The sequence below is a fragment of the Carassius gibelio genome, chromosome A4 (assembly GCF_023724105.1).
Source record: "Carassius gibelio isolate Cgi1373 ecotype wild population from Czech Republic chromosome A4, carGib1.2-hapl.c, whole genome shotgun sequence".
Lineage (NCBI taxonomy): Eukaryota > Metazoa > Chordata > Actinopteri > Cypriniformes > Cyprinidae > Carassius > Carassius gibelio.
In genome coordinates, this window is record NC_068374.1 from 19449361 (window position 1) to 19477107 (window position 27747).

General features: G+C 41.0%; 1 protein-coding gene across 3 annotated transcripts in view; it reads right to left on the reverse strand.

Annotated features, from left to right (window-relative positions):
- LOC127972545 (kinesin-like protein KIF21A) overlaps positions 1–27747 on the reverse strand; it is a 46656-nt gene that overhangs the window by 2542 nt on the left and 16367 nt on the right. Inside the window, exons 4-33 of one of the 3 annotated variants that reach the window (XM_052576148.1) lie at positions 27442–27591; positions 21223–21354; positions 20524–20691; positions 20058–20173; positions 19759–19954; positions 19390–19579; positions 17275–17338; positions 16983–17183; positions 16207–16254; positions 13822–13897; positions 13607–13709; positions 12981–13169; positions 12493–12692; positions 12311–12418; positions 12142–12210; positions 11166–11311; positions 10943–11087; positions 10618–10812; positions 10367–10468; positions 9046–9211; positions 8897–8917; positions 7545–7602; positions 7240–7294; positions 5491–5693; positions 5171–5293; positions 3466–3602; positions 2524–2698; positions 1404–1559; positions 662–779; positions 196–366 (exon numbers count right to left, since the gene is read on the reverse strand). In XM_052576148.1, the coding sequence (XP_052432108.1) occupies positions 196–366; positions 662–779; positions 1404–1559; positions 2524–2698; positions 3466–3602; positions 5171–5293; positions 5491–5693; positions 7240–7294; positions 7545–7602; positions 8897–8917; positions 9046–9211; positions 10367–10468; positions 10618–10812; positions 10943–11087; positions 11166–11311; positions 12142–12210; positions 12311–12418; positions 12493–12692; positions 12981–13169; positions 13607–13709; positions 13822–13897; positions 16207–16254; positions 16983–17183; positions 17275–17338; positions 19390–19579; positions 19759–19954; positions 20058–20173; positions 20524–20691; positions 21223–21354; positions 27442–27591 (3981 nt within the window). The remainder of the gene's footprint in view (positions 1–195; positions 367–661; positions 780–1403; positions 1560–2523; positions 2699–3465; positions 3603–5170; positions 5294–5490; positions 5694–7239; positions 7295–7544; positions 7603–8896; positions 8918–9045; positions 9212–10366; positions 10469–10617; positions 10813–10942; positions 11088–11165; positions 11312–12141; positions 12211–12310; positions 12419–12492; positions 12693–12980; positions 13170–13606; positions 13710–13821; positions 13898–16206; positions 16255–16982; positions 17184–17274; positions 17339–19389; positions 19580–19758; positions 19955–20057; positions 20174–20523; positions 20692–21222; positions 21355–27441; positions 27592–27747) is intronic. The other 2 variants (XM_052576154.1, XM_052576162.1) reach the window with 2 other exon arrangements.

The following is a 27747-nucleotide window of genomic DNA, read 5'->3' on the forward strand; positions in this document are numbered from 1 at the left end:
CAAAGTATACATGCAATGTTGCCTAACAGTCACAACCATATGGTGTATTAAAATCAGGCACCATAGTTCTGCTGCATACAAGTAGCTTTGGAAAAGACGTCTAAAAAAATGCTGCTAAGGTAGGCACCTCACTAGGATTTGGAACACAGCCAAAGCTTTTATCGCAATCCTGCCTTTCCATGCAAAAGTACTTACCTCTTGAAGCTGTTTGTGGGTTAAGTCCCATTTTTTAATGCAGGAGTCTCTGGCAGCAGTAAAAAGTGTTTCGCCATGAATGGCCAGAGCCTCCAGCCCATCCTGATGGGATGGGTCGAGATGATGTGTGGCGCTGATGCTGCCCTGAGCACCTTCCACCACGTCAAACATCTACAACACAAGAAAATAAAAGCTTTAGAGATGCATCACAAATCCCAAAAAGCATGTCTATCAGAGTCCAAAAGCATATTCCTGGACAGCCATTTTGTTTCTTGTTGCATTTGAGGCCATATTAATAGTTTAAATTATTGTTTTTGTCCAAGCATCCATAAAAACTACAACAGCTTATGTAATTGTGCATGAGCTATGACCAAAAGGTGAAAATGATCATATGGAAATCAGCATGTGCACCCATAGGGACTCTTATGTTACTTCACAGAGAGCATGTTGTAATGTCCAAACATACCTTCACGGTGTGATCTTTTGAGCCTGTAATGACCAAATCTTGACCCTTCCCCACCTGGTCTACCATAAGACACGTTACTGGCCCCAGATGTCCCGTCAGTTTCCCAGTAGATACAAACCTGTAGACAACACAAATGAACAATGTGTGGATGGAGACTTAATGATGGAATTAACCGCTACAATTTAGTAATTTTACATTGGAATAGATTTTGAAAGGCAACTTAAAAATGGTTACAGAAAAAAACAACAACAACTAGGCACTGGGCAACTGGTAGATGACACACTGCCAAACACAACAAACCAGTCATGCATGTCATTTAGCATGTCACACTAACAAGAAATTAGGCTTCTGACCACAGGTCAAAAATTGTAGTTCCAACCACACAAACTGCGAACCACATTGGTGGTTTCAGGAAACACTCGAATGTTGGTAACAGCTAACAAAGCTGAAACACACCCCAGATCAGTTAAATAAAAGAGTAGGCTACTTTTTCGTTGGGTGTCTTGTTCTATTTCCTTTTTCAGGTCAACTATTGTTATGGTGGAGTTACAGAACAGAATATAGTTAATTAAATTAAATGTTGCTAGCTGAATTAGATCCAGCTTAATTTGCATATTTGAAGGTAACTCTATCACCTTGAGTACCATAGAACGCATTTGAGTATTATAGAATGGATTTCTTCATAGTTTCTATTTAGCACTTTAAATAACTTCCAGACACTCATGGTAAAATTGTTCAGTACCTTCTCAAGTCCCACATCCTGACCGTGTTGCCTGATGCAGCATAAAGGAACGTTCCGGAAGAATTGAGGGCGATCTGATTGATCTGATTTTCCCCTGGAGGAATGGCAACAGAACTGCTCCCACACGTATCACCTTGAGACACCTGTCCAGAAGAGCTGAAGGAGACAAAGGGATAAAATGAGCAACCATAAGTAAAATATTTGGTAACACTTTAGTATAGGATCCAATTCACACTGATAACTAGTTGCTTAGCATGCCTATTATTAACATATTGGCTGTTTATTAGTGCTTATAAAGTACATATAATACATGACATCCATAATCCTACCCAATTCCCTAAACTTAACAACTACCTTATAAACTATAAGTAAGCATCAAATAAAGAGTTAATTGAGGCAAGAGTAATAGTTAATGGTTAGTTAATAGTGTGAATTGGACCCTAAAATAAAGTGTGACCAAATATTTATATTCATCAAAGAACAATGGCTTTAAATAAATCAAACGAGCCTGTCCTCCAACAAAAAAGACCATATAGGTCGTTTGTGCAAGCATTTATTACGACCTATATTTAAGTTTTAAAGTTAAGCGCCCTCTAGCGGGCGTAAAAATACAGTATCGCGTTGCGTCTGTCGTCTTGAATTGACGTATAACGTTATTACCAATCAAAACGCACGTTTATTTAAATGCAATGTGTGGGGGTTTTACACCGATCACAGTATTTACTACATATTTTACTACTGTAGGTAGTTTTTTTTTTTTTTTTTTTTTTTTTTACTTATTCGTTCGAATGACCACACCTAACCCCACCCCTAAACCTAACCCTCACAGAAATCATGCTAAATTATGATCGTGCATGTCTGTTCCCTGGGATCGAACCCATAATAGCATGATTACATATCAAGCTATAACGCAATAATCTACTAACTGAGCTACACGAAACGCAAACCAGGGGGCAAATAAAAGAATACAAAACATTAATATGAAAATGACTTTTTGCCAATAGGGGCGTAATTGTAGTATACGCTCTGATGGGTCGTATTTCAGGGATTTGGACAAAAGACCTATACAAGCATATTGATTGGAGGACAGGTTGAATCAAACAGTACCAGAATGACTCACGTGAGGGTGCGGATGCATTTGGCGGAGTCACGGATATCCCATACTTTGACATAATTAGTAGAGACAGTAAAGACCAGGCTGGAACAGTATCGAACTGACACTACACTACTGGGATGATCTCCAAGAGACATGATCTCCTGACCCGTTACCAGGTTCCACACTTTACATGTGCGATCTGAGATAAAAAGAGGAATGGATGGGGATAGAAAGTAAAAGTGATGTGACATACAGCCATGTATCTTGACCCATACTCAGAATTCGTGCACTGCATTTAACCCATCCAAAGTGCACACACAGAGCAGTGAACACGGTGCCCGGGGAGCAGTTGGGGGTTCAGTGCTCAGTTTAAGGGCACCTAAGTCATAGTACTGCCTGCCCAAGACTTGAACCCACAACCTTAAGGTTAGGAGTCAAACTCTCTAACCACTAGGCACAATGTTTATCAATGTTTATCAACACAATGTTTATCATTCTTGTACTGGCAATGCTTTATGGGTAACAACCTAAATTCAGAAGCAGAAATTCCCTGCATTTATAATTGATTATATTGAATAAACAAATGCAGTTAGGTTCAACTAAATATAAATTCTGCTAGCACATTGCTAGTTTGCATTGTGTCAACAGCGGAAATGCTCTTTTTTTACCTGTAGAGTTTGTGTACAGAGTTCTCTAGAAATGATGTTCACCATGGTTTGAATGTTTTAATAAACCCTCCAACCTAACCCCCTTATATTTACTGTTGCTAGAAGATTAAAAGTATTACCTGAATTTTTAATTAGCTAATCAACTGTGTAATATATGGTACAATATATAAATGGCTGACTGTGCTTGAGGTGACATTTAGTGAAGTGTTAAATATATACTTTTTTGGTAATTTTACTGTAGTAAAGACCTGTTTATAAGGCTGTCACTCTTTACATAAAAACCATAAAGTTCACTGACCCTTTGAGCCAGTGAAGAGCAGATCATCGGTTGAGTCCACACACAGCAGGGGTTTAGTATGACCCTCGGCCACGTGCACACACTGCAGTCTGGCTGCTCGACTGGAGCGGGTCACCGGAGCTGGGCTTGACGCACCTCTGGACCAAAATACACATGATACAGCATTTAAACATTCAGTCAAATCAGACTAATATAATACACTGGCTCTGTTTCAAACCATAGAAAACTGCCTAGCAATTTAAGGTATCATAGGTTCTAAACGCGTGATCAAAATTACCATTGTTCTGTGAATTTTTGCCTGCAAAATACATTAATTTCGACAAGAATCCAAGGTATAGGACATTTTTTTGTGAGGGTGAAAGATTTTCCCACGCAGACTTCGGGTGTAGCAATGTGAAGCACAGCTCACACAATGGTCAACCAAGCCATTTTCTGTTGGTCACTGTGGTGAAATCCATATTACCAACTTAATTTCATTGTGAAATCTGTGTGGGAAACAAATTTGCCCTCACACAAAACCCCTTGATTGCGTGGATTTCTACATTAATAACTGGATTCGTTTAAAATCAGAATTTTTTATGGGGATAAGTCCAGTCATTACAATAGGAATTCTAACAATAGTAAACTGTTGCAAATGAACAATGGACCTTTTTTTTTTGAGAAATTTTGACTAGAGTTTGCTAATGTGAACCGACCTTAAAAGGTTGGTTGCAACTTGCAATATGATGCTGCTTTTTAAGATACCTACTTCTAACCAAATTCTACAGCAAAAGTGTTTTAAAGGACAGTTCACCCAAAAATGATAATTCTGTCATCATTTACTCACCCACACGTCGTTCAAAACCTGTATGAGTTTCTTCCGCTGGACACCAAAGAATATATTTTGAAGAAAAGGCGGTAACCAAACAGTTTACAGTAGCCATTGACTTCCATTATATGAATTTTCCCATTCTATGGAAGTCAATGGCTACTGTCAACTGTTTGATTACCCACATTCTATAAATGCTTAGAAATTATAATTGTGTGCTCAACAGAAGAAGAAGAAGAAGAAGAAGAAGAAGAAGAAGAAGAGAAAAAAACTTACACTAAAGTGTTGAGTAAATGATGTCAGACTTTGCGTTTTTCTGTGAACTATCCGCTTAAGATGTTGTATGTGGAGGCAAAATAAATGATTGGTGAAATTGCTAATAATTTCTTTACAGTAAACGATATCCTTAAAAACATGTAATAATTATGTACTTTTGAATGAGTGAAGGCCTTTACAATAGCAGATATGTATCTACCCATGTCCAAACTGAACACCACAGACAATATGCAACAAGAGCCACCACTGCCACATTAATGCAGGGTCAGACAGAGAAGTAATTATGAGAAGATCAAAGCAAAACAGGTTTTGAAGTGGAGAGACAGATACTTGCAAAAGTAGTTGTTTTGTAATGGTAATTGCTTTATAAAGATTGTTGTTATGGTGATCACGCTGGTTGTTAAGTCTTCTAGGCTGTTTGAGCCTAGAATTATTATTCTATTCTATAGTGATTAATTATTACAGTACTATTAATGCTTGCCTTAGTAAACTTTGTTTTTGTTCACTGAATGAAAGTATAGATGTTCACTTTAGTAATTAAAGACATTTAGAACATCTGTAAACAAATAAATCAAAGATGCTTGGAAGCAAGATGTTTATGTGTAACAGGCTATTTCTTACTGTTTGTCCAGGGTTTTGATTCGTTCTGTAGGATTGTGGCTCCTGTCCTGAGCTCTTCTGCGGGTGAGAGGTGAGCGGTCCAGAGACTTCCTTTCTGGAGCCGTGGGAGATCTGGCACTGGAGCTATGCATTAGACAAAAGTCAGTGCGACTTAAAAACATCCCATCAGACGTGACTGTAATGTTTATTAGAATGTCTCAATGTGCTTTTGAGCAGTTTGGAATAAAGGACTTTATTCAAAAATGATTGTGAAAATAAATGTTTATGTAATACATGGATTTTACTTGTTTTTAAATGATATATGTTCACAAAGCACTCACGCAGCATTTGTTCTGGTTGCTAAGCTAGAGTTGAAGGCCACTGAGTCTCTGTCCCCTAAGTGGGGAATGGGCGTTGGTTCTTTATGTCCTTCTGGACTCTCCACTACAGGAAGCAAAGGGGCAGAGAAATCCTCTGGAGGGGCTTCAGTGTCACCAGAGTTTGCGTACAACAGCTCCATTTGGGTGGTGGTTCTTCTGCGAGCCTAAATGTATTATAAACTCAAATAATTAATTTGTACATCAGGAACTATTTTTGTCATGCTTTTGTCTCATGATCTAGTATTCAGCTTAGTTTATGCTCCCAACCCATTCTTTTTTCTCCTCAATTAAGATAATTAGGGCTTCTATTGTTGTTGTTATTGCTGTATGATAAACTAGTATTATGGGTTTATAATTAGCAATTAGCTAAACCATAATTATGTGGATAACATAGTAGGAAGTAAATAATACAAAACCAGAACCAAACTACTTGTCACAATAGGATTTAATCACAGTGTCAATCCTCTATTGGATTGAGATCTGGTGAATGTGGGGGCCATTTGAGTAAAGTGAACTCAGTGTCATGTTCAAGAAACCAGTCTGAGATTATCTGAGCTTTGTGACATGGTGCATTATCCTGCTGGAAGTAGCAGTCAGAAGATGGGTACACTGTAGTCATAAAGGGATGGACATGGTCAGCAACAATACTCAGGTAGGCTGTGGCATTTATATGGTGCTCAATTGGTACTAAATGTCCCAAAGTGTGCCAACAATATCACCCACACCATTACACCACCACCAGCAGCCTGAACCGTTGAGACGGGGCAAGATGTATCCACGCTTTCATGTTCTTTACACCAAATTCTGACCCTACCATTTGAATGTCGCAGCAGAAATTGAGACTCATCAGACCAGGCAACTTTTTTCTAATCTTCTATTGTCCTAATTGGAGTAACTGTTACCTTTCTATCATCTCTAACCAGTCTGCCCATTTTCCTCTGACCTCTGACATCACCAAGGCATTTTTGTCCACACACTGGATATTTTCTCTTTTTTGGATTAAGGGGAATGTCATGGCCATACTTGGCTGAATGTCACGTCACTTTCACTTTCACTTAAACCCTAGAGATGGTTGTTCATGAAAATCCCAGTGGATCAGCTATTTTTGAAATACTCAGACCAGCCCGTCTGGCACCAACAACCATTCCATGTTCAAAGTGACTGTAATGATAAAAAACTTCCTAATCATCGGGAAGAAGGAGGCGGGAACCGGCGCACAATCAAAATGAAACTTTAATTACTAAATAAACACAAAACAGCGCACCAGCCCCTCACGGACGACTGGTGCGCATAAATCAAAACCAAAACATAAAATATTGCCCAGGCCTGGTCCTCTCTCGTCCTTCACTATAGTCGCTCCAATTTTATATCCTTCCATCTCCTACGTGGGACTCGATACCGGCGGTGGGGCGCAGGTGTAGCTCATCTCCAATCACTACACCTGGCCTCACTCCTCGTTCCCACGCCTCTCGGCCCTGCCCCACTCGCCACAGTGACTTAAATCCCCTTTCTTCCCCATTCTGATGCTCGGTTTGAAGTTCAGCATGTCATCTTTACCACATCTAGATGCCTAAATGCACTGAGTTGCTGCCATGTGATTGGCTGATTAGCAATTTGTGTCACCAAGCAATCGAACATGTGTACCTTACTATTTAGTGGCCAGTGAGTTGTGTGTGCATATATATATATATATAATTACTACTGTTCAACCTTATTCCTGGCTTTGGTTTCTCCGCAAAGTTTCATGAGATCCGAAGCCAAACAACTGCAAGAGACACAGAAAAAGCAAAACTGTAAGTTCCTGTGAGATGCTGATATTGATCGAAATGCACACTGGAGCCAAATAACCATTTGCAAAAAAAAGTGCACAACAAACAATTTCAGAAGTAGATTAAATTAGCTTTCACCACATGTCTCAACTGAATCAAGTGAACGTGTTTTATAGATAAAATAATATCAAGACAGATTTACAATTCAGTTTAAAGAGCTTTATTGGCCTAACTGTAGTGCTTCACCTTTTCTCTGTAGCCGGACTCTGTGCTGATTCATCACTGCTGCTTTCATCACCATTTTCTGAACAAACACACATAAACACACACACATCAGCATTCAGAAACACTCTTGCTCCCTCATTTTAGCTTTGTCAGTATGGTATCAGTGAACATTATTATTGAAGGGACATGCATAATAATGTTGTTATCACAATCCTGAATTCAACAGAACTAGAGGAGAGCAGATATGGTCAGTCTACAGCCAGGACACCAGTATTAGGGTTGCAAACATATTTTTGTAAGGATGTGTGGTCACTAGGTCAGACACAGAGAAAGGAAACTAGTAAACTATTATTTAGTTCAGATGTATGTTTTACCACCTGAAAAGTGACTCTAATTAATGAAAATAATTTATTTAATTTTAAAGTTTTTTATTTTTTATTTTATTTTACTAACTAGATTTAAAATGTGCCAGAAAATGCTTAAAGAAATAATTACTACTCCTAATAAAAAATAAATCTAGTAACAGTTATTAAATAATCTCATATTTAATCATTTATTTATATGTACCACTAAACATATTCAAACATTATAAATGTAAAACGTGACCCTTGACCCTTGTCATAAATCAATTCTCGAAATTGAGATTTATACATCAGCTAAAGGCGGAATGAATAAGCTTTCCTTTAATGTATGGCTTGTTAGGATAGGACAGCATTTGGCCGAGATACAACTACCGTATTTGAAAATCTGGAATCTGAGGGCACAAAAATAATGTAACTGATTTATTGAAACAGACTGTTTAAAAGAACTGATTTTTGAGAACTTCCCATATCGACCTGCATTTTTGCTAATGTAGTTTAAATATCTTAAATGTACTCTTAAATATTCTTATAAACATGCTATAAAAATATCACAAGGAATAGTGAAGACATTAATAAATGTAAAATGGCGTTAATATCCTTGAAGTATTCACAATGTTGGTTAATTTTATATCAGCAACAAAATAAATCGAATAAAAAATAAATGAATAAATAAATATATATAAGCATATATTTCCTTGCAATATTAATAATAATGATGAAGATGATAATAGTAATATTATTATTATTACACCACAGCATAATACTGGAATTAGAGCGGAATCTAACACTATCACAAACAAACAACAGCTAGTAGACTCTAAATCCTGCAAGGGTCTTTAAGCTCTTAAAGATTTCGAAGTGCTTTTATAGCTGATGCTCCAGTTGAGAGACATGTTCCTCAAAGAGTAAAGTCCACAGGGGGTTCAAGCAAGCTCTACGCTCCTGTTACTGTCTGTTAGTCTGAGGGAGAGACACATGCACCGGTGGACAACTCTATTGGCCTCAACTTACCCGATGGCACGCTACCTAGTTCTGTTAGAATCCAGGCAACAAAAAGACAAAAGCAAATCAAAATCAAACTTAAGTGATCTCAAAGGAGTAAGTCTAGATAACGCAAACCACACAGCTAAATGGGAATGGTGCGTTTATGTGTGTCGGACCTTGGAGAGCATTCCCGAGCAGGGCGTCCAGTTCAGGGTTGAGCTCTGCTTTCTCCTTCAGCATGTGGAAGAGCAGCTGGTTCTGTGTGGCGCTGTTTATCTCGGTCTGTTTCAAACGGCCCTCCATCACTTTGATCTGAGACTCCTTCTGAGCAGCTTGTAAGCCCTGAGAACAGTGTTGGACATTGAAATGTTTGCGGGTGTGGATATCATTATAACAATCTTTTAACCAGTCAGGTGTTTAACCAGTCAGGTGTAAAAAGTCCTGGCCTACATTATTAAATATTCAGTTGCATTGAGAAATATGGTTCATATTATGTAAACAAAATGCATTACAGATGTCTTCTTATTTTATCTAAAATCTTAAATCAAAGATTTATTGTTGTTCCAATGATAATCATTATACCAATGGTAATCACTCTAACAAATTATATCTAATTTAAAAACATGCCACTTGTGGATATTTTGGCTGATACCAAAATTTTACAATCACTAAAATAGTGGTCGACTGATATTATTTTTTAAGAGAAGATGATGACTCAATGCCAACAAACATAATACAAAGATAGCTTGACAAATATATAAATAAATAAATAAATAAATAAATATATATATATATATATATATATATATATATATATATATATATATATATATATATTGTATTATATTATGAACTGAATGAAACTGAATATTTATTATAAATTAACAAAAAAGAAAAACAGAAACAGTATGTACTATCGAGGGGTATCTAAGCTATTATTATATTATATTATATTATATTATATTATATTATATTATATTATATTATATTATATTATATTATAAACTGAATGAAACTTAAGATTTATTATAAATTAACAAAAAAGACAAAAAAACTGAAAAAGGATATTATATTATATTATGAACTGAATGAAACTTAATATTTATTATAAATTAACAAAAAAGAAAAAACAGAAACACAATGTACTTTCGAGGGGTATCTAAGCTATTATATTATATTATATTATATTATATTATATTATATTATATTATATTATATTATATTATATTATATTATATTATATTATATCATATTATATTATAAACTGAATGAAACTTAATATTAATTATAAATTAACAAAAAAGAAAAAAAAAACTGAAAAAGGATATTATATTATATTATATTATATTATCCAGGAGAATATAATGTCATAAAAAAAATTTCAGTGTTCGAAAAAAATAAAGCTAATATGTTAAGCACAAACGCAAATGCAAATCTAAGAATTATCTAAGAATATTTAGCATCTCTAATGTCAAACTGAATATCTAGCTCCAGTACCTTATTGATTGCCATTAGGAGGAAGTGGTCGAGTAAGACACGGGCCTCTGATAGAGTGCATGAGCTGATCACAGCAGAGACGTCCACTGTATCTCCCTCCTCCTATAGCGAACCATGGAATCAATGTTATCTGTCCCACAATGCATTTTTTTTCATCATAAATGGGGACTGCTGGTATATTATTATTATTTTACTATGTGTATTAGAGTGTAATACTGTGTATAACATAATCTCCTGTGTCCCATATGCACCTTGGCCTCTTCCATCTGCATGATGTTGGCCTGGCAGTCTGCAATGCTGTCGTTGATGTAGTCGATGTTAGCGGTCAGCGACTCCATCTCTTCGGTAAGAGAGAGAATTGTCCTATCAGCATCTGTGTCTTCACTGGCAATTTTGTCCCTCTTTCTCATCACTTTCTCTTTGCGTTTGGTCAACTCCTCACGTTGCTGTAAACGCAGAATAAAACCGAAAAGTTTGTCAAATAACTAAATCTCGAATTTGCTTAAAACCTGTTTGATTTAATTTCTTTAGTAATAATAATAAAAAATGTAATAATTAAAGGCTGTTCATGGTCACCTTAAGCAAGCGGTTCATGTCAGTCTCCATATTGGAGATGGTCATCCTCTGCATGATGATGTCACTAATGCGCCGCTCTAGCGTCTGCCATTTGGCCCGCGCCGTCCTGGTAGAGTACAGCCCTCCTGTTCTCATCTGGTACTTTCTGAAATACAAATATCATGAGCACATCAGTCACTCAGATACCCAGGAGTCAGCCCTTCTGAAATGAAACACACATCACCTCGTCCCATTAGGAGCTGTGGCCCCAGTGGTTTGTGGTCGGACAGGAGCTGTACGGGCTGAAGACTCCTGCAAAGGCTCCGGTAAACTGATCTTACGGTTAACCTTGCCTGATGCTGGTCGCACCTGGCGCCTCAGGGCAGTTATCTGATTCAAAGAATGAATAATATTTTTTCTATTAAGTGAGTAAAGGGATGGCTCACCCAAAAATTAAGATAAATGTCATTATTTACCCTCACGTTTTTTGTTATCGGTAAAACAAATGAAGCTATTTTTATTGAAACCTGAAAGATTGAATATTTTTGTTTTTTTTTCTATTTATTTTCATTTTTTTGTTTACTGTTATTTTTTATACATTGTTTAATCTTTCAGTTAACCTTGCAATTGTTTTATTTTATTTTATAAATAAATAGATTTATTTATTTATACACACACATGTACAGTAACACAACATTTTTATGCAAATACGAGTTTAAATTAAATCTGTTTATCATATAAAGAATCTGGATTAAACTGCTCCCTTCATATGGATTACTGTTACAATGGATTTATGCACTTTTTGAAGCATCAAAGTCTTAATGGAATGGAAATTCAATGGAGGGCCAGAAATTTATGTTTCAAAGCGGAATGAAAGTCTTACAGATCTGGAACAACACGAGGCTAAGCAATTTATGAAAGATTTTTCCGTTTGGGGTCATCAATCGCTTTAAGATTTCATGTGAAACAAATTTTATTTGTTGTCATAAACTTAAATAATGTACATTAGAGATTGGCCAGGATGGTTAATCTCTAGAATTTAAAAAATGACAAAATAAACAGACATGGTTTGGTTTAGTGAAAACTTTTGGACTTTCAGCATGCTAAAACTCTTTTTGAGAAGTTGTGTCTCTACTGCCATCAAACCAATGCTTTTGTAACAAAAACAAACAAACAAACAAAAAAACACGGTAATTCCCCAATAATCCTGTTTCTGTCACCTCCTCTGCCCTCCTGCGCAGAATGAGCTCCTGCTGTCTCTTTTGAGCTTCAAGCTGCCTTAGCTGGTGCTAAAAGAGACAAGAAAGAGAGAGAAAAAGAGAATGAGCAGGAATTGTGTCTGAGAATTCCCCATACTTCTCTGGGGCTGTTCAGGGTACAGTGGGTCACCTCCTGTTTGCGATGGTCTTTCTTGAGTGTGGCGATCTCTCGGCTGCGACGGGTCTCCGTGACTCGGTTCTTCTCCTGCTGTTCCTTCATCTGCTTCATCAAAACCACCTGAGCGAAACAAAGACAACGATTAGACCCCGTGGCTGCTGTGAGTGTAACCGGCCCGGCACAAACAAGCCTACCTTGGTTTTCTTCATCTCAGTCACTTCCTGCTGTAGCTTCCTCAGCTGTTTCTCGTACTGCGATTGGTTCTTCAGCAGACGTGCATGTTCTTTTTGTGCCGACTGCAGCTTCTGCATCTCCTTGTTCATAGAGTTCAACTTCTTCTCATATTCTGACTTTATCTTTTTCGCTTTCTCCTCCGTACATGACTCCACTGAGCCTGCACAGAAATATGATTATAATGAATTATACATTTGGACATTTAAGTAGCAAACAGTTCTGCGACTGTTAAGCAGTTGTGCAACTTACTTTTTGCTTATTTTAAGCATGTGGTGTGTAAAATGCCTTTAACATTTTATTAAGTTATGTTTTGCATTTTCATTGCAGCTGTTTCGAAATCCAACCAGAAGAGGGAACAAGAGATTTACTGAGAGTAAATTTCATTCACAATGTGATCATCTTTTTGAAACTTTTTGTTGTTTATCCATATACTGTGTGTATGTTGTACCCATGTTTTGCAGTACACGGTCTCTCTCCAGCTGCGTGTCTCTGATTTTGCTCTGCAGCATCATGAGTTTCTGCTCATACTGTTGTTTGAGGGTGTGCAGACGCCTTTGACTGTTCTCCAGTTCATCGATCAGCCGCTGTTTGATGGCGATCTCACACGTGATGTTGGCCAGATCTGCCTGGAAGTCCTCTGTTAACACACACATGCAGAGAATAAAGGTTTTTAACCTCAACAAAAGCCAGGCTTATCAAGTTAATAAAATTATTACAATTCTATTTCAAAAAGATTTTGAATTAGCATGTTAATACAATGTTTTATTACATTTATAGTATAAAATAATTTCATAAATATTAAACAAAGGTATTTTGAAAAACTGATGTGCCACAGATATTAAACTTATAAAACCATTAATTATCAGATTATTAAAAAAAATGAAAATAAATACAATGTATGCCTGCAGAATATATGAATACATTAAACCCTTAAACTTACTTTAAAAACAAACCACTTTTTCAAGTTTGTCAGACTTATCCAACTTTTTCAAAAAACAAACAGACAAACAAATACATTCATTAATATAAAAATATATATGAACCATCAAATATTATTAAATGCAGACATTTTACCTTTTTCCTCCTCAGAGTCAGACTCGTCAGAGCTGTCTACCTCCATCTCATCCTCCTCTTCATCACCCTCAGCTTCCTCACCTTCATCATGATCACTCACATCCTGCAAGAGATTTGGCATTGTTAGAAGCAAATAGTAGCCTCACTGAATCTCAGAGACAGTGAATGATCAATACATTAAAACAGCAAACATCTTTTGTACACACAGGACTTACTGCTTCTGGCTCCTCGTTTGCTCTTTCGGAGGCCTCTTTATCCTGCTCATTATCTGGCCCCTCCTCTTTTATGACACTGCATCACAAGAACATCATTAAACCCTTTACTGTACATCAAACTCAATAAAAACAAATCCCTTAGTACCATAATTTGCTTAAAGACCCAGTTCAATCATTGATGATCACAATCCTCTTTGCAGCGTTGATGTGTGTCCCATTGAAGGAGCATCCAAAAATGTTTATTTTGATTTGATGGGGACTTTGAAGCACAAATTACTTGATTCCAAGATCTATTATTAACTGATTAAATCATTCAGTGTTAGTGAATTAGCTGAGCCTATTACACTGTTAGACTCTAAAGCAACAACACGTATTTATCAACATGAATGTAAGTTGAATACACATCTTAAAGGGCTACTAAAATAAAACTTGACTAAATGAATGAGGTTTTGATAAAAGAGTCTAAAAAGCTTTGTTCCAAACCCTAGTGAGCTACCTGCCAAGAAAACATTTTAATGCAACACAGATGTGCTCCTGACTATGGAATTAAAGATGCACACCAAGCCGGTTGAAATATGTTGCATACAAATATGTGACAATCCAATTCGGCGAGATCTTAAAAAAACTGCGATACATTTGGGGTTGGGAGTTTAAATGAACTAATCTCCGAGAGGAACTGACTGACTTAAGAAAAGTTTAGATGGTATTTTCTTGTCTCTGTATAATACATATTAAAGTGTCACTGCCGTTCCATAAGTGCCACCTGCTGGGAGAGAATGAATTTACATTGAATGAATTTACATTTAGTTTCACAAAGCTAAAGTCCGACCATTCTGTTTTTGCTTCAAATTGTCTAAATTATACAATCTAATTTAGCATAAAACCTGCTCATGCTGCATGTATGCAGCATCTTTGTTTAGATCGTGATTAAAATATAATAGTTTTCTCAAATTTGAAATGGAAACACCACTTGAAAAGCCTTAATTTGTTTATATGAAGTGCTTTCTTGTATTTGTATTATTTATTCATTTGATTTGGGGCTTTTTTTAACATTTCAGTTTTGTTTTGTTTTTTGACATATTTCAATTTCACAAAGAAATTTTGTCCAAGCAATATACAGTAAGAGGACACCTTTTCATGAATAATTTGTCTTAAATATCATGTATTGCCTTCTAAGATGTGTTCTTTTGACCCACATGTATGGCCGTATCACACATGGACAAGGCAATTCGAGATCCCACATTGTAAATTCGTTGATATTTTTATTTGTATGTATTTTTCTATTTGTGTATTGCTATGCTAGGCAAAGAATCAAACATTACCTTGTTGAAAAAAAATTGCATATGCTGGTTAGGTATGTTGTGAAGCATGGCTGCTGGTTTAAGATGGTCCATAACTGGTCATACAGTACAGTATGTTCTGGTTTAAGATGGTCATGTGCTGTTCCTAAGCTGGTCATATGTGCTGGCTACCTCCTGCTCAGGACCAGCATATGACCGGCTTAAACCAGCTCATGACCAGTTCAAACCAGCAGTCATGCTTCAAAACATACCTAAGCAGCATACAGCATGCTGTTTTTTTCAACATGGTAGCCTAGTAACATGCCATCTTTTATAATACTGAGACGTCACTGAGAGCGGACAAGATTCAATAAAAATAGTTAAATCGAATTGCAAATGGACTATTTCACCCAATAATTGTGAACTATGTATTAGGCCTATCTATTATGTTTTAAGTAAACAAGTATTAGCTTATCAACATGCTAATGTCAAACTTTACAGTGTGCTTAACCTCAAGAGTGCTAGTTGGTTCTGCTGACTATGTACCGTATTTTCCGGACTATAAGTCACACTTTTTTTCATAGTATGGCTGGTCCTGTGACTTATAGTCAAGTTCAATTTATTTATCAAAATGTATTTGACATGAACCAAGAGAAATGAGAAAGAGAAAACATTGCCATCTACAGTCGTGAGAGGGCGCTCTATGCTGCTCTGTGCTCCTGTAGTCTACACTGAGAACATAGAGCGCCCTCTCGCGGCTGGAGACGGTAATGTTTTCTCTTGGTTCTTGGTTCTAAATAAATGCGATTTATAGTCTAGTGCGACATATATATGTTATTTTCCCTCATCATGACGTATTTTTGGACTGATGCGACTTATACGCAGGTGCGACTTGTAATCCGAAAAATACGGTACTGTAGAAACCAGACACAAAGGCAGCTCACTAGGACTTGAAACAGGTTCACAAACACTAAACCCTTTACCCGGTGATATGTTTTGAAGTATTATATTAGAGAAGAGAAGGAGAAAGTACAATGGGTCAACTTTTTCCATGGTGCTGTGACTACGGTTAGTGGAACAACTGCATTTAATTACATTCTCGAACCTGATGTTCTCAAGATCTTCATGAGCACCTTCGTCCATCTGCTGGAGTCTTCAAGAGCGAGGGGGTTTGGTGGAGGTGAGGTGAAGTGAGAGTAAGAGGAACCACAGTGCCAAAGATGATGGCAGAAAAGAACACGTGAGAAACAGGAATACCTACAAATTTTCCTCTTTTTTTGGATTAAAATAATATGATATAAACTGAATTTAGCAGTGACTTCACTGCCATTAATCATTGCAAATTACACAATAATATCTCTACACTCACAATAAATGTACTTTTGTATTATACTTAAACTGCAGTGTTTTATACATTTACCTATATTAAATAGTTTGAATTCATTTTGCACAGTAAGGATAATAAAATGATGAAAAATGATAATTTATGACTAAATGGCATGTTTATACTAAATTATGACTATTTTAGTTTATATAACCTATTACCATTGGTCAGCTACCTTTTTGTTTTACTTACTGATATAACCAAGCTGACAAATGCATTTGGGTGAAAAGGTCAGGGGAAGTAGAACTTGTGACAAAGATGGACAGCACACATGCATGCATTTTCTTTACAGAATGTTTCAAATGTTTCCTATTGGAAGCAACTCATCACAATAAGGATGCCTGTGAGGAAGCAAGAAATTGTATACCACATATTTGAGGCATACAGCAGACCAGAACGATCCCCTGACACACCTGCCTTTGTCCAGGTATAAAAAGGAAATCGGAGTTTCTTGTTCCTCAGCTGCATGGTTAAAAGCATCAATGTCAGAAGCTTACCTCTTCTTTTTCTTCTTCTCCTTTTTCTTCAGTTTCTCCAGGTCTTTCTTTGCAATTTCAATGATTTCTGTGGCGTCTTTTTCAGGTGCAAGTTGGCCGGGGGTAATTGAGGTAGGACCGTAAAATGAGGTGCGGCTGGAGGCGCGGGACAGGTTCTTCCGCAGGTTTTCATTTACAGCCTCACTCTCCAGTAGCTTAGCCCTGAAGACCACATAACACACACAAACATTACACATTTAGAGAAGTTATTAGAACCTCTGAGATATGGGTGTATGGTGTTTGCATGCATTACCTGAGCTCCTCGATCTCTTTGATGTAATTCTGGATCATGTTTCCGATCTCTTCATTCCCTTCACCTGCAAAAAGTCGAGGAAAAATTGGTTGGGCATTTAAAAACAGAGCAAAATAAAGCAATAAGCCCCAACAAGCCGTGGTTTACTAAAGGTAAACCATGTGGTTTACTCTGCTTTACGTCATGCCTAGCAATGCCCCTTAGTTGTAATAAATTCATGGTAAACCAAGGCTTCATGGTACTTAATGCTTTTGTAAAACAGTTATTCTATATATATGCAGTACGGTTTCACAAAATAAAACAGAGCAAATAAAGTGTAATGATATGAATAAAAAACGTATTCTTCTACAAAACAATGTAATCAGAATGTTCTTCATGAATGTAATTCAGAAGAATCAGTTGTGGTTGCAACAAAGTGGTCGTCAAGCAACACGCAAACGTAAACAAAGGTTTATGTTTGTAGAGTAATTTACAGCAAGTTCGAACGTGGCTCAGCCAATCATAATCAAGGACCGGAACTATCCGTTTTATAAATGTATTTTAGAGGCAAAGGAAATTATCCCTCTTCTGTCTGGGAGATCTTAATCTAATCTAGATGCGTGACAATTAATCCATTTAGGTGCGTCACAATTTTGTCTGTTTTCTTTTTTTTATATATATATATATATATATATATATATATATATATATATATATATATGTATATATATGTATATATATATATATATATATATATATATATATATATATATATATATATATATATATATATATATATATATATATATAAAAGCCCAGTAAAAGAAACTGCTTAAAGCTGAAGTAGGTAACTTTTGTAAAAATGTATTTGTGAAACCTGTCATTATGTCCTGACAGTAGAATATGAGATAGATAATCCGTGAAAACATCAAGCTCCTCTGGCTCCTCACAGTGGTCCTATTGCCATTTGCAGAAATACATCACTCCCGGTAAGAAACAACCAATCAGAGCTGCGGTCCGTAACTTTGTTTGTGTTCAAAATGTAGAAAAATGTATATAATAAGCGAGTACACCATGAATCCATTTTCCAAACCATGTTTTTAGCTTGTCCTGAATCACTAGGGTACACCTATAGTAAGTGTTTATATTCAGACTATTTTAGATTGCTTCGGGGATACTGCGGCGGAGAAACCCAGTACCTTTGTGATTCTTCATAGACATAAACAGAGAGAAGTAGTTCCGGCTACAATGTTCTTCCGCAAGACGCAAGCAGTTATGTTTATTAACCGCTAGAGCGTCAAAAGTTACCAACTGCAGCTTTAACCTTATTAAAAATAAAAAATAAAAAAAATAAAAATTAGTTTATCACCTTCTGAAGTTCAAACAAAATAATACATTAATTTGATTGAGTATTTTCTGAGTATCCAATCCTATTATTAAAAAATATCTATCTAGCAAAAAATACCATAGAAATCACCGTGGACAAGAAACTGTTTGGTTTTCCACATTACTCAAAACAGAATTTATGTACAGAAGAGGAAAGAAACTCATTTGAGTTTAAAACCACCTCAATGTCAAAAATAAAAAACTATGACAGAATTGACAGACAGCTGACAGAACTTTTATTTTTGGGTGAACTACAGTATTCCTTTAACGTTAATAAAACAACAAAACACACACTGCTCTTTACTAAAGAAATGTAATACTGCTGCTTTAGGAATCAATTTATATAGTTTTTAATATGTATATCTGTTCATTCAATTTATTGAATAGTTCTGCTTAACACACCTATTGTACCTGAAAATAAAGCATTGTTTGTTTTGTTTGTATATCATGTGTAGTTGTAATGTGTATCTTTGTCATTCTTTTATCATTGTTATTAAAAAATAAGAACAAAGATTTTTGTCTTCTCCCTCTTTGGCCTAAATATCTGCCATTCTTTTTTTTTTTTTTTTGTTACCTTGAAAAAGGCTTTGTCTTTATAATAGGGAACTATTAGCACATCAATTCTAAAGTTTAATTTAAAAAATATAGCATTATTGTTTATAATGCTGTATTAACTCTATGTATAATAATAATTATTATTACTATATATCTAAAATATCAGATTTTTCCTTTATATGTCACTGTTTGTACCTGCTCTGGCGAGGGTCTGGTTGACCTGATCACTGAGTAGCTGGGTGAGTCTGGCTCTCTGGGCATCAATGGTTTCCTGCATTGCCTTCACTCGTACACGCAGGTTATTGTTTTCTGTCTGCAGCATGGAATTCTCATGCACCATGTCATTAATGCTTTCAAGTCCATCCTCGCCAACCATACGCTTGCCCTGTTTTAAAAATAGATATATAAAAAAGTAACATAATATATATTATATTTGTTTTTGTAACTTAACTAAAATTAAAATAATATACTGAAATATAATAACCTTACTTATTTGTTCACAAACATGTTAGAGACATTACAGTGAAAACCTAATTCTGACACAAATATGGACTCTGCACAAACCGTCTTGTACTCCATGAGCTCCATTTGCAGCCGGGCGATCTCTGTTCTCAGGGCGCTGATCTGTTGACTGGCGCGGTCCTGGTTCACCATCACTTTGTTCTTGATGTTGCGAGCACGGTTTGCATATTTTAGCGTGTTAAGGGTCTCCATGAAGTCTCTATCTGATGGACTGATGCAGGCAATCATCACTGTCTGACTGTGGGTCACAAGAAAGGGGAAAAGCTGAAAAAAACTGCATTTATACCTGGAATATCTCCTAATAAAATGTCTAAAAGTGGAAATGATCTACAGATGCTCACCTGTTTCCTCCTAGGGAATCTTGAAGCAGGCGAGTGAGTTTGGAGTCACGGTAAGGCACATGTGTGGAGCGTTTGCTCCTGTCACCCAAAGCACTGATCACATTGCCAAGAGCTAACTTTATCACCACAAAACAAAGACAAAATTATTAGTTATCAAAACTAATACACACCGAATATACAGTAAATGTCTCCTATTAAAAGAATTGTTCAGTCAAAAATGGATATTACCGTATGTATTTGTTTACTCATGTAAACATGCTTGAATTGATAAAAATGTTTATAATATTACAGATTATTCATTATTTAACTAGCGTATTATTCGATTTTTCTGTTGTAGAAAATGTTGTGTTTGTAGTACTGGACATAACAGCGATTTTATTATACAGTAATGATGTTAACATGCATATTGTTATACTGAGAGTATTTTAGTGTTTACGAATTTGCAATTTTTCACTTCTTTTCTTACCAGTCCACAGTTGATAGAGATGCCCTCTTTGGCTCGGTCCCCTGTAGCCCCTGTTCTCTTCAGTCGCTCAGAGCCAGCTAAATCCACAAAGTGAAACTTAGCTGTTAGCGTCTCAAACTCATTCATTTCTGAGGAGCCATTCACCAGTCTGTTATCAGTCTCTGTGTCCTGGAAGACAACATAAAAATTGTTAAAATTAAATCAAAATTAAAAAAATCGAATAAAGTAGAGTTTATTAGTATATTATATTAAAGCTCAGTCTACTTAAATTCTCCAATAAAATAAACACTTATGATGGCGCCTGAAGGTTGATATCAATTAAATATGAAAATATATATTCAAAAACAGATTTCAGCATGTGTCTAAAATTCTGTAGAGGCACTTTTATAATTTCAACAGTCTCAGAAATAAAGGTACAAAAGTTGCCACAGGGGCGGTACCTTTACAAAAGGTACACCTTTGTACCTAAAGAATCCATTTTAGTACCTAAAAGGTACAAAAGTGTACCTTTTGAAAAGGTACTGCCCCAGTGACAACTTTGGTACCTTTATTATTATTTGAGAGATCAAGGTGGTTTATTCAGTTCTGGTTTGATGACCAAATAGCATAACAAGGACTCTTTCACAGCTGTGTGACAGTGTGATCCGAGTGAAAGTTTTCCAGCTATAGGAGATTCGAAATCTAGGCGGCGCCACCTACATTGTCTGAGGCACAGACGCGAACTTGGCACAGGTGGATGGTGAAGATGGCATGTGAGCGTGAGCTCTGGACATTCATCTGCGTGCTGGCAGTAGTGCGGGACAGAGCACCCAATCTGAGACACTGCATCATCTGAAAGAGGCAGAGAGGAGAATTCTAGAAACATGGCACTGAGATAATTCAGCAGCTCCTGAGAATGACCGACAATGAAGATGATGATGGATGGACAGTTACATTAAACTTTAAAATAACTGATCAACTTAAACTATTACACAGGTAAAATACTATATGACTATATAAATTACAGAGCTTTTTATATTGTTATTAATATTTAAATCGCTTTAATTTCTTATTTTATATAAAAATGACAAACTAAAAAAAAAAAAAAAGATAAAAAAAAAAGATTTAAATTTACAGAAGCATGAAAATGATAAGCATGATAAATATATATATTATTATTTTTTTTGTGATCTGTTATTTATATTTAAAGAAATCTGGAAAACTAAATATAACTATACTATATATATATATATATAGGCCCAATTGTTCCGAGCCTGGGAGTATAATAGTCAGTTGCCAGCCTGCCGAACTCAACCGCCTCGCCCATCACTGGTTGCTCGCCGGGAGCCCCAGCGCCGCCTAAGTGGCCGAACGTGTCGTTGTGGACCGGTATTTGTGCGCCCTGCCATGGCCCCTTCGGCAGGCGGCCGGAATGAGGAATCCACGCACCGTGGGAGAGCTCGTCGAGGCCGTGGAGCTAGCGGAGATGACGATGCGACGAGAGGCTGGGGAGCGAGCACCGCCATTTCCCCGGAGGGTGTACCAGGAGCGACGCACGCCAGAGGGCACCCAGCGCACAGTCAGCAGGTCGGCGGTTCCCGGCATGCAGGATGAGCCGATGCCCACGGAGCCATCACCCTCTCCCAATCGCGCCTGGCTGGCAGGCTGTGCAGTCCATCTGGAGCCACCGCGAGGAGCACCCCAGACAGAGGTTACCATTAACGGCTGACCGTATACAGCCCTGTTGGACTCTGGAAGTGCGGTGAGCCTGGTCCAGTCCTCGCTGTTTCCCCCACGGATGGGAACTAAAGCGCGCCTCTCCATTACCTGCGTCCATGGGGACACCCAGAACGTGCCCACCCGACGAGTGACACTCTCCACGAGGGCTGGCACCTGGCCATTGGAAGTGGGCGTAGTCAGGGACCTGCCCGTGCCCGTGCTGTTGGGGAGAGACTGGCCAGGCTTCGACCAACTGCTCACCCAAGTCACCCAGCCTGCCTGCCCTGCCGGGAACCACCAGAAGAGGAAGAACAACAGCCGGGGTCCCCGACAGCGCCCTGTCCTCCTGGCTTTGGACAGCGCCCGAGATGGTGAGCCCCCCCCCCAAAAGTGCTAACCTTTTCTATGATGTGTTCCAGCAGGTACGGGGTGGGGGAAATTTTATGAAGGAGCAGCTCGGGGACGACCGGCTGAAGCACTGCTGGAAGCAGGTGAGAGTGGTTGAGGGAAAAGAGGTCCAACCACCACCACACCCAACCCCACACTTCGTGGTTCAGAACGGCCTGCTGTACTGTGTCGCACAGCGGAGAGGGGAGGAGGTCAAGCTGTTGGTAGTCCCACGCACGAAGACACAGACGATCATCGAGCTCGCCCATTCCCATCCTATGGCGGGCCACCTGGGGGCGCAAAACACCACTCACCGAGTCCGGGACCAGTTCCATTGGCCCGGCATGGAGGCAGAGATCAAGCGGTTTTGTCAGGCGTGTCCGGACTGTCAACGGACGTCACCCCAAACTCCTCCCCAAGCTCCGCTAATCCCGCTGCCCATCATTGAGGTGCCCTTTGAGCGGATAGGAATGGACCTCGTAGGGCCGCTGCCGAAGTCCGCCCGGGGACACGAACACATCCTCGTCATCGTGGATTATGCGACCCGGTACCCCGAAGCCATTCCACTGCGCAAAGCCACGTCCAAGGCCATCACCCAGGAGTTCTTCCTGCTGTGCAGCCGGGTCAGCATACCCCGGGAGATACTGACCGACCAGGGCACCCCCTTCATGTCCCGGGTGATGGCTGACCTCTGCCACCTCCTAAAGGTCAAGCAGCTTCGGACCACTGTGTACCACCCGCAGACCCATGGGCTCGTCGAGAGGTTCAACAAAACCTTGAAACAGATGCTACGCCGCGTGGCTGCGGACGACCGACGAGATTGGGATCAAATGCTGCCGTACGTCCTCTTCGGCATCCAGGGAAGTCAGCCAGGCCTCCACTGGATTCACACCATTCAAGCTCCTGTTTGGGCGGCAGGCCCGTGGCCTGCTCGATGTCGCCCGAGAGGCCTGGGAGCAGCAGCCGACCGCCCATCGAACCACGATCGAGCACGTGAGGGAGATGAGGGAGAGGATCGACCGCGTCATGCCCCGCTTCCAGGAGCACCTGGCGGACGCCCAAGAAGCTCAACGCCGACGATACGACCGGGGGCCCAACCACGGGAATTCCAGCCAGGGGATTATGTTCTAGTCTTCGTCCCCACAGCGGCATGTAAATTCCTCGCCAAGTGGCAAGGCCCGTACATCGTCGCGGAGAAGGTGGGGCCCGTGACTTACAGAGTACGCCAGCCGGGGCGCCGGAAGGAAAGCCAACTGTACCACATCAATCTCCTGAAGCGCTGGGAGGGGACGAGGACTCAGCTTGCGGCCCTAGCCGCCTCCTCACCCGTGGTTGTTTACGTCAGCCCCCACCTGTCGGCCACCCAGAAGACAGAGCTTCAACATTTGGTCGGTCAGTTCTCCGATGTGTTCTCCCCACATCCCGGGCGGACCAACCTACTGCAGCATGATGTCCGCACACCACAAGGGACCATTGAACAGCAGCGGCCCTATCAAATTCCGGAGGCCCGGCGACACGCGGTCGAAGGGGAGGTACAAGAGATGCTGAAGCTAGGGGTCATCGAGCCCTCCCGCAGTCCCTGGTCCAGTACCATAGTCATGGTCCTAAAACCGGACGGCACCCTCCGGTTCTGTAACGACTTCCGCCGCCTAAACGAGGTCTCCGAGTTCGATGGATACCTGATGCCCCATGTGGATGAGCTGCTGGAGCGGCTGGGGAGAGCCCGGTTCATATCCACGCTCGATCTCACCAAGGGCTATTGGCAGGTACCGTTAACAGAGACCGCCAAACCAAAGACCGCCTTCTCCACCCCTACTGGCCACTGGCAATACCGGGTTCTCCCCTTCGGGCTGCACGGGGCTCCGGCTACCTTCCAGAGGATGATGGACATTGTGCTGAGACCCCATCAAGGCTACGCTGCAGCCTACATTGACGATGTCGTCATCCACTCGGAGACCTGGGAGGACCATCTGGAGCGGCTCCGGAGGGTGCTTCTTGAGCTGCGGCGGGCAGGGCTCACCGCCAACCCCAAGAAATGCCACCTCGCCCTACCTGAAGCACAGTACCTCGGTTTCCAAGTGGGCCGGGGCTTAATCCGTCCGCAACAGGGAAAAGTGACAGCCATTCTCTCGGCCCTGAGGCCCTCCACCAAGAAACAGGTATGGGCCTTCTTGGGGTTGGCTGGGTATTATCGATGTTTTATACCCAACTTCTCCTCCCTAGTGACGGCCCTGACAGACCTCACTAAGAAGGGACAGCTGGAGAAGGTAAAGTGGGGAACCCCGGAAGAGGAGGCATTTAGAAGGATAAAGGCAGCGCTCACATCTGAGCCAGTGTTTCGTGCTCCCGACTTTAACTGTCCCTTCTTATTGCAGACGGACGCATCCGACACCGGGTTGGGAGCCGTCCTGTCCCAGGTGCAAGACGGTGAGGAGCACCCGGTGGGAAGTCAGCCAGGCCTCCACTGGATTCACACCATTCGAGCTCCTGTTATCCACGCTCGATCTCACCAAGGGCTATTGGCAGGTACCGTTAACAGAGACCGCCAAACCAAAGACCGCCTTCTCCACCCCTACTGGCCACTGGCAATACCGGGTTCTCCCCTTCGGGCTGCACGGGGCTCCGGCTACCTTCCAGAGGATGATGGACATTGTGCTGAGACCCCATCAAGGCTACGCTGCAGCCTACCTTGACGATGTCGTCATCCACTCGGAGACCTGGGAGGACCATCTGGAGCGGCTCCGGAGGGTGCTTCTTGAGCTGCGGCGGGCAGGGCTCACCGCCAACCCCAAGAAATGCCACCTCGCCCTACCTGAAGCACAGTACCTCGGTTTCCAAGTGGGCCGGGGCCTAATCCGTCCGCAACAGGGAAAAGTGACAGCCATTCTCTCGGCCCTGAGGCCCTCCACCAAGAAACAGGTATGGGCCTTCTTGGGGTTGGCTGGGTATTATCGATGTTTTATACCCAACTTCTCCTCCCTAGTGACGGCCCTGACAGACCTCACTAAGAAGGGACAGCTGGAGAAGGTAAAGTGGGGAACCCCGGAAGAGGAGGCATTTAGAAGGATAAAGGCAGCGCTCACATCTGAGCCAGTGTTTCGTGCTCCCGACTTTAACTGTCCCTTCTTATTGCAGACGGACGCATCCGACACCGGGTTGGGAGCCGTCCTGTCCCAGGTGCAAGACGGTGAGGAGCACCCGGTGGGAAGTCAGCCAGGCCTCCACTGGATTCACACCATTCGAGCTCCTGTTATCCACGCTCGATCTCACCAAGGGCTATTGGCAGGTACCGTTAACAGAGACCGCCAAACCAAAGACCGCCTTCTCCACCCCTACTGGCCACTGGCAATACCGGGTTCTCCCCTTCGGGCTGCACGGGGCTCCGGCTACCTTCCAGAGGATGATGGACATTGTGCTGAGACCCCATCAAGGCTACGCCGCAGCCTACATTGACGATGTCGTCATCCACTCGGAGACCTGGGAGGACCATCTGGAGCGGCTCCGGAGGGTGCTTCTTGAGCTGCGGCGGGCAGGGCTCACCGCCAACCCCAAGAAATGCCACCTCGCCCTACCTGAAGCACAGTACCTCGGTTTCCAAGTGGGCCGGGGCCTAATCCGTCCGCAACAGGGAAAAGTGACAGCCATTCTCTCGGCCCCGAGGCCCTCCACCAAGAAACAGGTATGGGCCTTCTTGGGGTTGGCTGGGTATTATCGATGTTTTATACCCAACTTCTCCTCCCTAGCGACGGCCCTGACAGACCTCACTAAGAAGGGACAGCCGGAGAAGGTAAAGTGGGGAACCCCGGAAGAGGAGGCATTTAGAAGGATAAAGGCAGCGCTCACATCTGAGCCAGTGTTGCGTGCTCCCGACTTTAACTGTCAACTTCTTATTGCAGACGGACGCATCCGACACCGGGTTGGGAGCCGTCCTGTCCCAGGTGCAAGACGGTGAGGAGCACCCGGTGGTCTACATCAGCCGAAAGCTGTCCACCACCGAGCAACCATACGCGGCAGTGGAGAAGGAGGCGCTGGACGTCAAGTGGGCAGTCCTGGAGCTGAAATATTACCTACTGGGACGGAAATTCACCCTCTTCACCGATCATGCCCCGTTACAGTGGATGGCCCGGGCTAAGGACACCAATGCCCGGGTGACGCGGGGGTTCCTAGCGCTCTAGGACTTCCACTTTGACGTGCGACATCGAGCTGGAACCGCCAACGCCAATGCGGATGGATTCTCCCGCCTGTGGACAGCTTTCGCAGGTCTGTCAGGTACTCTTCCTCCCCCAGCCCCCACCTCCCCCCTCGGCCAAGGAACCAGAGCGACGGGTGGTGTGAGCCGTGTCCTGGGCACCTATCAGCGTCGCCCTGGCAACGAGGGAGATTCACCTGCACGCAATCACAGCAGGCTGATCGGTCCCAGCTGAAGCGGATGAGGAGAGGACTATAAACGCTGCGGCTGAAGGTGACACAGGGAAGGGAGGATCTTCAGATGACTGAAACTAACGTTGTGTCTCTTGTCCCTCTAAAAAGCTGCGGATCGACCAGCCCGCCACCCGAGCACCGGACACCAAGTTCCCTTGCACTCAGCTGGCCGGCAAACAGGATCACGTGGCACCAAGGACGAGCACTGGACACTACAGGATTCAGCACTACACAGAGCACCATTCAATAAATACACCCTCCGGGGCTACACTTTGCACTAAACCCTGTCGTGTGATTCTTCAGCCCATACAATATATACATAAACTCCTGAAAAAATATACATAAAAAAAAAAAAATTGTAAATGCAGAAAGGCTTAGGATATGTCCTCAAATCCTAGTATAAAAACCAACCTCTGCTTCTGAGCTAACAGTTCGTGTTGTGACTCCCACTGTGTAAATCCCTCCATTGGCATCTTCGTGGATCTTAATGTTGGATCTCTGCTTCCGGGCCTCCACGTCTCGAGTGGAATCAAACAGGTCCAGCACCTCCTCATTGTACAGCTGCGAAAAACAAAACATTGCATCTTAGCCAGCTGAAAATATGCAGGAGTGGTTAAGTAATTAATTAGCCAAGCTCAGACATGCATGCTATCTCCAACCTCTGCCAAACTCTGACAAAGTTGAGACAGGTGTGTTATACATGTGGCAGGTTGTCAA